Raw genomic sequence first — 13938 nt, 5'->3', positions numbered from 1 at the left:
CAGAAAGTTGAAATTGTTCGGTGGCCCATCCCTGGTCTAGTCCATTAGATTTACTGGTCTGTGACCATGTTTAAGTTGAAATAGTTGATTTGTTTACTCATAGGTGAGGGGTATACCTTACATTTGGGACGGAATTGACACTGGAAAGTAGTAAATTATAGCCTGGTAACTCAAACACACACTAAGCTCCTCTCCTGATGCAGTCGTCGACAGATAATTATACTCCCCTTAAGCTGTGTGTGTGTGTGTGTGTGTGTGTGTGTGTGTGTGTGTGTGTGTGCGTGTGAGTGTGAGAGAGAGAGAGAGAGAGACCAGGCTAGAATTTACAGCCCTTCAAATGTAAGCTATACCCCTCACCTAATGGTAAACAACTTTACCCTTTAACTAAAACATGGTCGTAGACCTGTAAACCTATTGGACGAGACTGTGCTATATACAGATACATAAACAGCCTTCATCCCAAATGGCACCCTATTCCCAATATAGTGCACTAATTTTGACCAGAGCCCTATGGCACCAGGTCAAAAGAAGTGTACTGTATCGGGAATAGGGTGCCATATGGATCGTAGCCATAGCTTATGACATATGAAGTGTCTTCTGTACAACTTCCTGGTTGCTAATTATAGGCCTAAGTAATTATCTAGCTGTATCGGAGGTGGGTCCAGACATCGCTGTCACTCAGACAGTAGTATCTTTATTAGACAGCAACACCTTGTCAAAATAACATAAATTAACATGAGTACTGTTAGCCTTTGGCAGAGCGGAGCCCAAGCTACTAAGAGTTAGCATAGCATAGTCTAGCTTATTCCAAAACGAATGGCTTTCAGGCTAATCACCATGCTACAATAGAACAGTGAAAAATAATCCCGTGCCCCATAGAACTAGCAGGTCGACAGTGTGGCTCCAGTGTCATTTGAGCTTCTCAGAACAGTCGAGTCTCTCACTGGGTTGTTTTCAGAACAGTGTGTGTGTGTGTGTGTGTGTGTGTGTGTGTGTGTGTGTGTGTGTGTGTGTGTGTGTGTACAGTGTGTCATTTGAACTACAGTACAGTGAAGCCTCTATGTTGCGTTTTCAGAACAGCGAGTCGTCGAGGACAGATGTGTCAGCCAGCGTTGCCGGGGTATCTAGTTACCACGGTAATTTGCTCGAGGCGAGTGGGCAGGGACAGTGTTAGGCCACATAGAGCTGTCATCAGCGGATGATTTCACGACCTTTGATATAAACCACAGTTAATGACGGATGACCTATCATAGAAGGGCATGGTTCAACGCATGTCCTTTTCTTTTATCAGGCACCGTGATCTTGATATGGAAATACTGTATCGTATTGACATGGATAGACTGGAGGACATTTGATCTCCTCCGTGCGACACAAAGCTATTGACAGAAGGCCTATCCTAGAGGAACATGGTTTAACATTTGCCAGATTTCATGATCCTAATATGAACGTATAGGACCACTGTCTGGTTATGGTCTACTTACAGTCAGAGGATTTGTTGTACATTTAACCATGTTGTATGAGAAGAATTGTGGACAACTCCTAACGGCCCTCTTTTTAAATCCTCACTAGAAAGAGAAACCAATGTGTAGCCTAGCTGCTGCCGTGAGAAGTCGTCCCAGTGAGGGGTCTGACTCCTCAGGCGTAAAGTCCTATCAACATTGGTCAAGACGCTACCTAGCTAGCTAAACGTGCTTCAGTGACTCAGCTAAGTGGAGGGTTGGTAATTCATCTATAAATACAGTGTGTGTGTGTGTGTGTGTGTGTGTGTGTGTGTGTGTGTGAGACTTTGAGGAGGGGGTCATCCCTAGGGAAAGGGGATCGCTTGTACCCGCAAACACACGGCCCATATCCCATTTCCATCATCTGAGGGCAGATTTTACGGACGCTCAACTGTTGACATGTAGCCTCTTTATATGGGATGGCCCATAACCAAGTGATGATGTTTACAAGATGCCAAGGCTATCGTATCGCTTCACTCAACGCTCGAGTTGCGACCGCAGGAACGGGCTGTGGCCTCCCTGGCCAGAGCGCGACACAGCGACACCTCAGCCTCCTGCCGGTCACTGGGGAGAACCTCATCTAGGGTTCTGGTGCGCCTTGCGGTTAAAATCGGGCAAGGACTCATGTCAACGCCATCATTTAGACATTGTGTCAAGCAATGTCCCCTAACTGGGTTTAGCCTTCATGTGGTTGACGGTCAGGTCAATGGATTACAGACAACCTATTGTCACTTAGAAAACAATTAGAAGATTACTGCTAATTTCTTTTACTATTGCTTACTCAAATACAGAGAAACTGTACTAATGTTAATATTTAGAAATTGAGGATAGTCTTAGCCAATCACTTGAGGTCAAAGAGTTTTGTTGTTTGCAAATTCCAATGACAGAAGAGACTAAAAACAATACATCTAAACTAACATCTAAATCGGATTACAGATTCAGTTAACGCATTTTCCTCCGTTACAGTATCCTTCTGAAGAACTCATCACCTTTTTCCATCGTCGCTGTACCCCAAGACACCTACACCTCCCCTGTCCTTCTACCCACCACCCCTAGTCCCACTAGGCCCCAGTGAGTCTGGTCTGGGTTTATCGAATGACAAGTGAGCCCCTGTTCTGACCCGGTGTACTTTGTCAACAAACACTGAAGGAGAAATCAATATGGCCGACAACTAGTTGCTATGTCAACCAAATTAGAGTTGAGCCTACATTGTAAAGTAGTGACGGTGGGCTGAGGGCACACACACAGTAAAGAAGTGTTGACGGCCAGGGCAGCGACTGTAGTGCACTTACCGGCTAGAGTGTAATCCATATCAAAACCAAAGCATTTAATCTTCTCCATGGCCAAGCTTCTGTTTACAAAAACTCTAAAAAGGAAGGAAACAGAAGGATAGAATCAGAAGAGTGATTTTGAGAAACATACAAGAGAGCTCTACCTCTGTGTGCAAGGAGAACATTAGGACAAATTGCCTCTCACAGAAGAAGAATGAGCAGAGGTATTTTTGGGATTAAATCATATGTTAGCCATCTAGTCATGGTTTTCATTTTTAAATATAGCCTAACAAACATCTACAATTGATATGCATGGCCTCAAAACAGATATTAGAAACAATCTGGCAGAGATAATGAAGTCAACAAGCTCCTATTTTCTCTAGCCTTACAAGGCCCGTTCCCACGTGTCTTAAAAACATAGGAATTTGAGTATTAGACAGCTAGACTCGCTGTCTGAGCTTTTTAACCTTTAAAATGCATTATTAGCCCTTAGACAGTGCATTGCTTCCTACAGGGTAGGTTCACAAGTGCACACTATAGCAAAACATTTTGCAATGGACAACAAAATGAGCATTTCTTATTGGACAAGTTCCATCCCTGTTTCAGTCCGTTTGGTACCTAATGAACATGACTCTCCATTCTGCATAGACAGCATGTTTACGGTGGCAGCTCAACTAGCTCAGCTGTTCCCGGTGTTAAATCTGAAGGCACGGTAGGGGGACCTGCATGGCCGGAGTGGTCGGCATTGTTGGCATATCCTGCCTGACACTTTCTGATCCAGCCATCTCCAGTGGCAGGCCAGCCATCTCCAGTGGCAGGCCAGGCAGCTCCAGTCAGAGAGATCTCTGTTCCTCTGGTTCTAGGCTTTACCGTGTTAGCTCAGCCTAGCCTGCTACCTACAGCTTTTGAACAAGCTACCACAAAACAACTTATACTGCAAAGTAACTTGTATAAAAAAAGATTAGGCTACACATAGAATTTCACTTTTTTTTAAATAAATATGTTGGTATTCAAAAAAGGTCTCCAGATGTTTTCACACAAATCAACATAATTAATCTAGCCATTTTTTTTAAATATTTCATACAACTAGTAAATCCAGTTCAACAACTACATATCTGTTAATGAGATTGAAAACATGTTGACAGGCATTCCACAAACCGGTTTTTCTTTGCTCCGAAACAATCAATCAACATCTATGACACAATCCTCATTTCCACAACACCCTAACACTACCCTAACACTACCCTTTTCCTATTCAGGGAAATAGTAGGTCCAGGACAATACCAGTATCGCAATACTCGTTAGTATCACGGCAAAAAAATGTATAACAAATAAAAAAAGATTTAACTTCTTTACGAAAAAAGTCCTATTGTTGGTAACAGACATCATTATGTTGTCATCAAGTCACATTTATATATTTTCCAAGCTATTGAACACAATATTTTAAATACAGCAGGTTTTTAAAGGAGCAAAGAATTGTCTGCTTTGCGTTTTCATTTTAACCATGGAAAACATATTCACTATGATCGAATACTCATACTAACCACACAAATGTACTATTTGTGACTTAAATTGAGTATGTAGTATGCTTATTGGTCATAGTATGGATATAGTTAGTATGCCAAAAGTTCCGGAAGTCATACTAAATTCGCCAAAATACGATGTATACAAGCAATGTACACAATTTCCGTGCTTTTAGGGCCCATAATGCAAAATGGGTGTGGCTTCACAACGTTTTCAGATTTGAAAAAAAATGGTGGAAAATATGCAGCTAAAGTCCAACGAGAAAGGATACAAATTCATTGCTTTAACGAATTAAGACAAATGTTAAGAAAATGTTGAGCAATGTAATAAAGTAATGACTTTTGAAATAAGTTACATTACACGTTATGTTGGCTGACAGTTAGCTAACCTTACGAACCGCATAGCATATCATCACAGCAGTATATAAGCTAGCTACCGTCCTAAAGTTAGTTGGCTACTAACATATCGAATTTGCCAGGCAGTATATTACCTATATGCTATATAACTAACTACCCAACGCTTATTGACATGATTATTCACTTCATTCTTAGCTACGTGGTTTAGTCATTGTGCATTCTCAACGGGCATTGCTAATTCAGGCTATCTACTCCGATTTCAGAGCACTCTCGTCTCGTCTGAGGGCACGTTTGTAAATTCACTCTGGCTATCTTCTCCTACTTCAGAGCACTCTCGTCTGAGTGTGCCAGAGCGCAGAATAACTGCTGAATTTATGAACACTCAACACCCATTGAATATGGCCGGTGTGAAACGTTGGCAAAAAAAAAAAAAAAACGTCATTAAAATGTTGCCAGCAGCACAGTTACAGTCACCACCACTCTGGATAACCAGCTCTGCTAGGGCGAGGAAAATGGTCAAAGAGGTGTTCTCTCATTTTTGTCTGGAAGTAGCTAACAAGCTAGCCAGTTAGCTTGGGTGCTTGACTGCCGTTGTGAGGTCAGAACGCTCAGATCAACCCTACTCCTCGACCAGAGAGTCCAGTGTGTGCGCTCTCAACGCTCCAAGAGCCAAACGCTCTGAATTTACAAACGCTCCAGATTGAAATGATGCACACACCCGAAATCGTAAAAGGTCTAGCTAGTCATTTGTTATGCTAACAAGCTAGCAAGAGGTTGCATAGCAACAGCATCAACTTCCGGTAGACAGGCAAAGCACTAGTACACTCAACTGAAAGGATACAGTTCTTTTACAGTATACTAAAATTAACTAATAGTATGTAGTATACACACTCATTAAGTATGTAGTATACAGTATATTAGTATGGGTATTTGAACACAGCTATTATGATCCTGGTATCGTCACGGACCTAGGAAATAGACCATAATACATTCATAAATGATCCAATATTTTGTCGTTACCTTGCTGCAGCTCCATACTGAACCAGCTTCCATTGCGAGTTAAGCCCGACGGCAGACATACGATGCATTCTGTGTCGTGACTAAAAGTGTACTAGCCTGGGCTCTGACCTAGCCCGCTTACATAATGTTATTCCAACTCCAGCCCAGAAACAAAAGAGCCCACTCTCTTTGCTTCCTTGCCATTCAATTTCTGACTTGTTGCAAAAATTATTGTTGCCATTCTGCGTCATTCTCTGTTATGTTTTGTTGTTTGTGGTGCCCGTTTGTCACTAGTGTTGTTGGTGGGAGGGAGTTGTTTGCTCTAGCCCTCAAAGACATCCAGAACAATCCATCAGGTGGAAACAGCAACAAACTTAGTGCCTCCCAGGCCCTAAGCCGCTGGAGCTAGGCTACTGTACAGTACTAAGGCTCAAGCCTGGATTCGCAAAGAGTCGTAGTGTACTAGGATCAGTTTAGCCTTTTAGATAATAATAAATGTGATTGTATGGACCGGAGGGACCTGATCCTAGATCTGCACTCCTACTCTGAGACGGTATGTGAATAGGGGCTATGCTTTCCATCAGGAATAAGGAGAACACCATTCACTGCTTTAACTCAGAAGAATTTAATCAGAAATAGCCAATTACCTGATGCTTACAATCCCTAATATGGATGATACAATGACAATGTCAGTGCACTGGATGTGAGGTAGACCTACTACTGACACTAAGCTGTAGCTTACAGCTGAGGTCTCTCTAGGCTAACTGATAACAATCGTCTGGAATGTGAGTAGGCCTAAGAAGGACCTACTGTATTCTCAGCATTGAGTACAAAGCGGGGTCTTGAAGTAATGGGTAGATTACTGGAGTTCTCCTTGTTACAGTCCCCCCATGAACAGGTTAAACGGTCAAACTGTAGGTGTACAGTTCAGGCCCTCCTGCAAATAGACCAAGATGTTCTGGGGCTGTTAGCACTGAGGTGAATGTGAGTGGGAGTCATAAATGTTGCCCAAGTGTGCGAGTACTCTTCTCCCTACTATTGACAAGGAGTGACGGTGGGGGACAGCCCACTTTGACCTGATGACTGGGCCTCAAATAGACTGAATGTGTGGGGCCGGCCTCCCGTACCAGCCTACCATTACCTGATTGTCACCACTGTGGTCTGACTGAGGGATTCACTTTTAGGTGCAGGCGACGTAGAAATAGATTTACTAGAACGGGTAAAGCCCCTCAGAGCACAGTGATTCTATTTCTATGTAGTCTATCTCGAACAGTGAATCCCTAGCTTAGGCAGACCACAGCGGTGTGACAATCAGGCAGATTTGTGTTCCACCAGTACCCTTATCTTATGGAAACAGTACATTGAACCCACCGTGAAAGAGTTTATCTAAGTTGAACAGACCCTTCTCTGTGAGACTAACAAATGGTGGTTCGCCTTACTGACTGAGTGGATCGTTTCATTGTATGGTTTCATCAGCCTTTCAGCAAAGATATTCTTTCTGTAAAGGTTGCTGATGTTTTTGAATCTGCAAAGCTTGTTAAACTAAGACCGACATTTCAACAAAAAAGTGTTGTTAGATGTACATAAATGTATCAACCCCTCTCAAAACCAGCAAAACAACCAGGTAGTAACAGTTCAATTCTGTTGTTGTGAGGGGCTTCGCTTACAGACTTCCTGACAGATGCCAGAGTGCCAGTGAACGCAGATAGACCTAACAGTGACACAGTGACAGAAAAAAGTGACAGCTTTAGTGCCGCTGTAATGTCCATAGGTTATGTAACCGTATGAAATAACTGCAATTAACCCGCACAACATCTCTTTGGTGACGTTAAACGTTGCACAAGCCGCCTGTTTACCGCACTCACGTGGAGCCGGCATTCCTGCCCACTGCCATTGTCTACCATTAAGGCCAGCTAACCAGCATGCATGGCCAAAGGCTTCTTTCCTGTCATGAGATAAAATGCATTTAGGGCTCATCTATTTTAGGGTCCTCATTTTCAATTACAAAAGTAAGTGACTGCCAAAACATTGTAACCTATTTTACGACTGGTCACCACTTTAGCCTATATTTAACGAATTAGAGGACTAGTTTATCGAGTTAGGACATAGAGAGAGGTTATTTGACCGCTGCACGCAGCTAGTGTAGGACCACACACACACACACACACACACACACGAGCTGGGATTCATTACGATAAGTAGCCTATAGTAGATGAATGTGAAGTTTGAAATGAAATAAGTTTGCTAATATAAAATGGATGTTTGTTAATGGTACAATTGATGGCTACAACCGTCAAACTAGTACCAGTAGACTAAAGGATCATTTTTAAAACATGTGGTGTACATTCATGTTGTAAACTTATCGTTCTCGCCTAAATTCAGGCAATTTTTTACCCCATATCGCCCACCTCTAACTCACACACATCACAAATGACATGTCAGTATTGAGAAAAATACATGTGTTTCAGTTGAACAGGATGTTGGTATAACGGTCATGAAGTTCTGAGGAAGACGCTTCAGACAGGAAGTGTTAGATTAAATCCACAGAGACTTCAGAACTGAACAGGTGTAGAACAAACTAGTACACACTGACTGTAATATACTCTACATTGCTGACAGGTTGTCGGCAAGCTATGTGACCAAAGAATAACGTACATCTACACCACATTCAAATCCACAGCAATTTACAAGACATACTGAGTGGTTATGAAGGTGTGAACTGAGAATTAGGCTGAGTGGAAATGTGTTTACCCCAAGTTGAAAGACATTTACAAACAGAGGGTTCAGTTAACACATTTACAACCAAGTATTATCATAGCGTCCTGTCATTGCTGCTGTAATTATCTGAAGTAGACTAATGACTAAAGAAAACAGTGACACACAATACATGGCTACATACAGTAGCTTAATATAACGGAATCTTATTGTACATCATTTACATGTTAGTCATTTAGCAGACGATCTTATCCACAGCGACCTACAGGCGCAATTAGGGTTAAGTGCCTTGCTCAAGGGCATAATCGACAGATTTTTCACCTAGTCGGTTTGGGGATTCGACCAACAACCTATCGGTTCCTGGCCCACAGCTCTTAACCGCTAGGCTATCTTCCCACATACACACAGTACCAGTCAAAAGTTTTGACACATACTCATTCAAGGGTTCTTCTTTATGTTTACTATTTTCTACATTGTAGAATAATATTGAAGACATCAAAACTATGAAATAACACATGTGGAATCATGTAGGAACAAAAAAAGTGTTAAACATATAAAAATATATTTTAAATTTGAGAGTCTTCAAAGCAACAACCCTTTGCCTTGATGACAGCTTTGCACACTCTCTCATTCTCTCAACCAGCTTCATGAGGTTCACAATAACTGAACCTGGAATGCATTTCAATTAACAGGTGTGCCTTGTTAAAAGTTAATTTGTGGAATTTATTTTCTTCTTAATGTGTTTGAGCCAATCAGTTGTGTTGTGACAAGGTAGGGGTGGTATACAGAAGATAGACCTATTTGGTAAAAGACCAAGTCCATATTATGGCGAGAACAGCTCAAATAAGCAAAGAGAAATTACAATTCATCATTGCTTTAAGACGTGAAGGTCAGTCAATGTGGAACATTTCAAGAACTTTGAAAGTTTCTTCAAGTGCAGTCGCAAAAACTATCAAGCGCTATGATGAAACTGACTCTCATGAGGACCGCCACAGGAAAGGAAGACCCATAGTTACCTCTACTGCAGAGGAAAAGTTTGCAGCACTCAGATTGCAACACAAATAAATGCTTCAGAGTTCAAGTAACAGACACATCTCAACATGAACTGTTCAGAGGAGATTGTGTGAGTCAGGCCTTCATGGTCTAATTGCTGCAAAGAAACCACTACTAAAGGACACCAATAAGAAGAAGAGACTTGCTTGGGCCAAGAAACACGAGCAATGGATATTAGACCAGTGGAAATCTGTCCTTTGGTCTGATGAGTCCAAATTTGAGATTTTTGCTTCCAACCGCCGTGTCTTTGCGAGACGCGAGTAAGTGAACAGATGATCTCTGCATGTGTGGTTCCCACCGTGAAGCATGGAGGAGGTGTGATGGTGCTTTGCTGGTGACACTGTCAGTGATTTATTTCAAATTCAAGGCACACTCAACCAGCATGGCTACCACAGCATTCTGCAGCGATACGACATCCCATCAGATTTGTGCTTAATGGGTCTATCATTTGTTTTTCAACAGGAAAATGACCCAACACACCTCCAGGCTGTGTAAGGGCAATTTGACCAAGAAGGAGAGTGCTGCATCAGATGACCTGGCCTCCACAATCACCTGACCTCAACCCAATTGAGATCATTTAGGATGAGTTGGACCGCAGAGTGAAGAAAAAGCAGCAAACAAGTGCTCAGCATATGTGGGAACTCCTTCAAGACTGTTGGAAAAGCATTCCAGGTAAAGCTGGTTGAGAGAATGCCAAAAGTGTTTAACACTTTTTTGGTTACTACATGATTCCATGTGTTATTTCATAGTTTTGATGTCTTTACTATTATTCTACAATGTAGAAAATAGTCAAAATAAATAAAAACCCTTGAATGAGTAGGTGTGTCCAAACTTTTGACTGGTACTGTACCTACCTACCTACGGGAACATGTCACCCCTGACAGTATCAATAACTGTGGTAACTAATATGTCACTGACAGTGTCCATCCATACATACCTATGGTAAGCCTCTCTGCGGTACTTCTTCATGGCCAGCCCGTCCATGTTGGCTGGAAGGTCTGCATAGTTCTGCAGTCTGTCGCTCCATGAAGTGGTCATATTTATATCTTTACAATCCTCTGAAAGTCAATCTAGAGAGGGAGAAAATAAGAGAAATTCACTTTGACATGATTCTGCAGTTTCCTCTTCTTGTGCTTTGAGCATAGACCTAACTGAACATTATATAGGCTTATCTATTTAGCGTCAAATATCTTTAAAATCTTCAAACAGGAGGGGTATGAACTCTCAAACATTTAGCTACACTAGCTCTGCGCAACCTGTATGAACGAGCCACAGTTGCAAGCCACTGCCTGAAAACCGGCTGCATCTGGACTAATTATGTAGTTCTAAGGCGGGGAGAGACGCCGGGTGGGGAGAGCCTAGTCCTCCAGTCACACCAGCTGTTTGTTTTGTCAATGACAGAACAAAAGATCCACAATAATCTTATCAAATCCCTAAAATGCACTAGGCCAAGTCTGTGTACGAAGTGGCACCCTATTCCATATATAGTGTACAGGGTGCCACTTGGGACACATCCCTAGCTTGAGTCACTCTTGACTACTAAAGAAATCGAACAGCGTGTGCTGTCAATGTTCACACTTTGCAGTTTGCAGGCCATTTCTGTGCAAGACTCGGTGATGAATTAGAAGAACAAGGGATGAATGTAAGACGAATTACTGTCCTCATCCTGACCGTGGCTAATGAAAAACGGTCGGCCACCGAGGTGGAAGAAATCAAAGGAGTCACTCACTTCTTCCCGGGCTACTCAGTTTGAGGGACAAAGAGCTAGGGAAGGTTAGATTAAACCGAGCACACGTGAGAGGAAATTGAGTTGTACGGTAGGCGTAACACATTATTTTTATTTTTTTATGATAAAAACAGAAATGAAAAGAGCCTTCAGTGCCAGCATGCACATATGTTCAGTGTTTAGCAGCGTAACATTCTCAGGGGAAAGATTTATGTTTTTAGCCGTCTCTCCAGAGAATGCCCAGGTTTTTTTTACATTAACTGCCTTCTCTATGTCCCAGGAGACTAGAGGAGGGGGCAGGAGAAAAATCTGAGGTCAGCTTTCTTTGTCACACAACTCGCAAATGACACAATACACAAACAAGCGAGAAAACCTTGAGGGGTTGAAGGGTGAGGTAGCCAGCAGATCTGACCTTGCTTACAGCAGCACTAGGGTTGTACAGAATTCCTGTATATTAGCACACTGTGTGCCGGCGTGAGATAAGGCTCGGGAAATGTACCTCAATCCAGAGATGAGAAATGTGTTGTACTTCGAATTGTCCCGTTATCCCAACTGTTACACCGAGAACATTGAACGAGTGCTCGTTTTTAGCAGTCGTTCAATCTTCTCATGGTGTAACAGTTGGGATATTGGGACAATTCGGAGTACAACATATTTCTCATCCTTGGATTGAGGTACGTTTTCTGAGCAATACCCCACATCAGCTCCACTGTGTCTTAATATACACAGGAATGCTGTCCAACCCTAGTGCAGCTGTAAGCAAGAGGGCCAGATCTGCTGACTAAGGGTGAGGGAAAGACTTATCCTCAGCAACCATGAGTTTCCTCACTCTCAACTGTGTTAGGGAAAAGTGACATTTGATGAGATGCTCTGAAACTGGGTTCAGGCAAAGTGACGTCACAGTGTGAACTACTCAACTGAGCAAGTTTTCTAAGGAGGCCAAGGACAGCCCTTGGCTTTTTGGAATAGATAAAAGTTTGCCTATTCCAGCCTTATGCTCCTTGACAAACCAGTGAAGAAATGCAGAGTATAGCTTTAACATTTTGTAATGGGCTATACAATCAATGACCAAGTTCATATTTTTTATCCTCAATAGAAAATTATACAGTGTTCAGACTTGGTCCAAGGTCCTACAGGGAACACTGGACCTGCCTTGTCAGCCCAATCAATGCCGGATTGGCTGATGATGCACCATGCCAGATATGTTTTTGATGAAACAAATAGATAGCTAACGTTATGTAGCAGCTAACTACTTTTTACGTTTCCTAAAAGAATGGGCAAATCAACACAAGGTAAAAAGAATGTCAAGTAAACTAGCAGTAACTACTCCATTTGAGTAGCAAGCAATAATCAGCTGAGCTACGCTAGCTAGCATGGTAGCTAACAGCAATTTTGTTGCCAACAAAAAGTGATAAATTAGTTAGCTAGGTCACATTTTAAATTCAGTAGCTAGGTATGTGCTTTAAAAGGTGCAATATGCATAAATCACTTGCTAATATTTCACCTGAGTTCAGTTTGTGACAAAACAACCTGTAATTGTGTAGAGAATCATTGTACCATCTAATATATTTTCCATAAACAAAAATATTGTATTTTCAGCTGTTTGAAGCTGGTATACAAAACCAAAACTTAAGAACGGGAAGCATAGAAAAAGCGCACATAGAACAGATCTACAGCTTCTTAGACTTGCTTTCAATCATAATGAAAGATCTATAACCTGTATTTCTATGTGAATTTGGTTGGGTCGCCCCAAAAAAAGTTACATATTGCATCTTTAATAACTAGGTTTAGCTCATTGTTAGCCTGAATATATACTGTAGCTACCTTTTAATTATAGGCTCAGCTCGCGCAGGGCTTGTCATTATGCGCTTATCTTGCCAGCACAAACAATGGTCTGCCAAATCACCTTTTCTTTGCTTGCAGGTCGCCAAGGGGGTTAGCTAGTAATGTAGCTAGTTATAGCTACCTTGTCAGCTAACAGCTGATTAGAGAGTTTAGCATTAAATACTAACGTTAGGCAATTTACAAAATGGACGTTAGTTAAGCCACAATTTAACTATTTTGTCGCATTTATTAGCATTATGCTAAGCTAGCTAGCAGGTTACAAAACAACCATTCACATCTGCTCCCCCTTCACGGAAAAGCCAAAGTGGCATACTGTCTATAGTGGAATAGAGCAAAAACGGATGTTCTGTGGCCGGTTGTACATACACTCACCTCTGTATTCCTCGATAAAGCAAAAACTGCACCGTTTGATAATCTGAGCATGCGCTTCATACACGATGAACGTGGAACAAAATCGAAAAAAGTATCTGAAATGCACTCGCAGAAGAACAAGTAAATAGGTTATGCATACACAGTCCGTGGAGATATGATTCTTTCGCAATTTCTTGGAAAAGCTCTCCACTGACAGTGGATTGTTACCGAGGCAGTGGGCGGCGTTTTTCTGCTGTAAGGGGGAGGGACATAAATTGTATTATTGAACTGTGATGATTTTAGGCTGAATACAATTCTGATATCATCAATGGGCCGTCAATGAGACTACTGTTGCAATTCCTTTCATTCACTAAATGTATTTAGAATAAAAATACAATTGTGATTTCGTAATTTCACAAGTTTTACTGCAAACACTATTGCAAACTTTGATTTGTTTTTCCAAATCAATCTATTGACAATTTATACTTTTTATATATTTATATCTCTGTTCTCTATTATTTTGCTGAATAGGCTCCAGTAAGTAGGCCTAGATCTACAATAAAATGGCCTACAATGCAGACTTGGACAATAGAGACTGC

At 41.7% G+C, this 13938-nt stretch overlaps 1 protein-coding gene across 2 annotated transcripts in view; it reads right to left on the bottom strand.

Annotated features, from left to right (window-relative positions):
* The window catches only part of LOC106588790 (cytosolic purine 5'-nucleotidase), a 29115-nt gene extending 15505 nt beyond the window's left edge, over nucleotides 1–13610 (bottom strand). The window contains exons 1-3 of one of the 2 annotated variants that reach the window (XM_014178218.2): nucleotides 13361–13610; nucleotides 10355–10487; nucleotides 2792–2865 (exon numbers count right to left, since the gene is read on the bottom strand). In XM_014178218.2, coding sequence (XP_014033693.1) covers nucleotides 2792–2865; nucleotides 10355–10455 — 175 coding nt within the window. In that variant the 5' untranslated portion in view covers nucleotides 10456–10487; nucleotides 13361–13610. Of the gene's footprint in view, nucleotides 1–2791; nucleotides 2866–5670; nucleotides 5803–10354; nucleotides 10488–13360 lie in introns of those variants that run through there. The other variant, XM_014178227.2, reaches the window with a different exon arrangement.
* Nucleotides 13611–13938: the final 328 nt, after the last annotated feature.

The sequence above is a fragment of the Salmo salar genome, chromosome ssa12 (genome assembly GCF_905237065.1).
Source record: "Salmo salar chromosome ssa12, Ssal_v3.1, whole genome shotgun sequence".
Taxonomy (NCBI): domain Eukaryota; kingdom Metazoa; phylum Chordata; class Actinopteri; order Salmoniformes; family Salmonidae; genus Salmo; species Salmo salar.
Note: the sequence above shows the minus strand (reverse complement) of the source record. Positions and strands in the feature narration are given on the sequence as shown.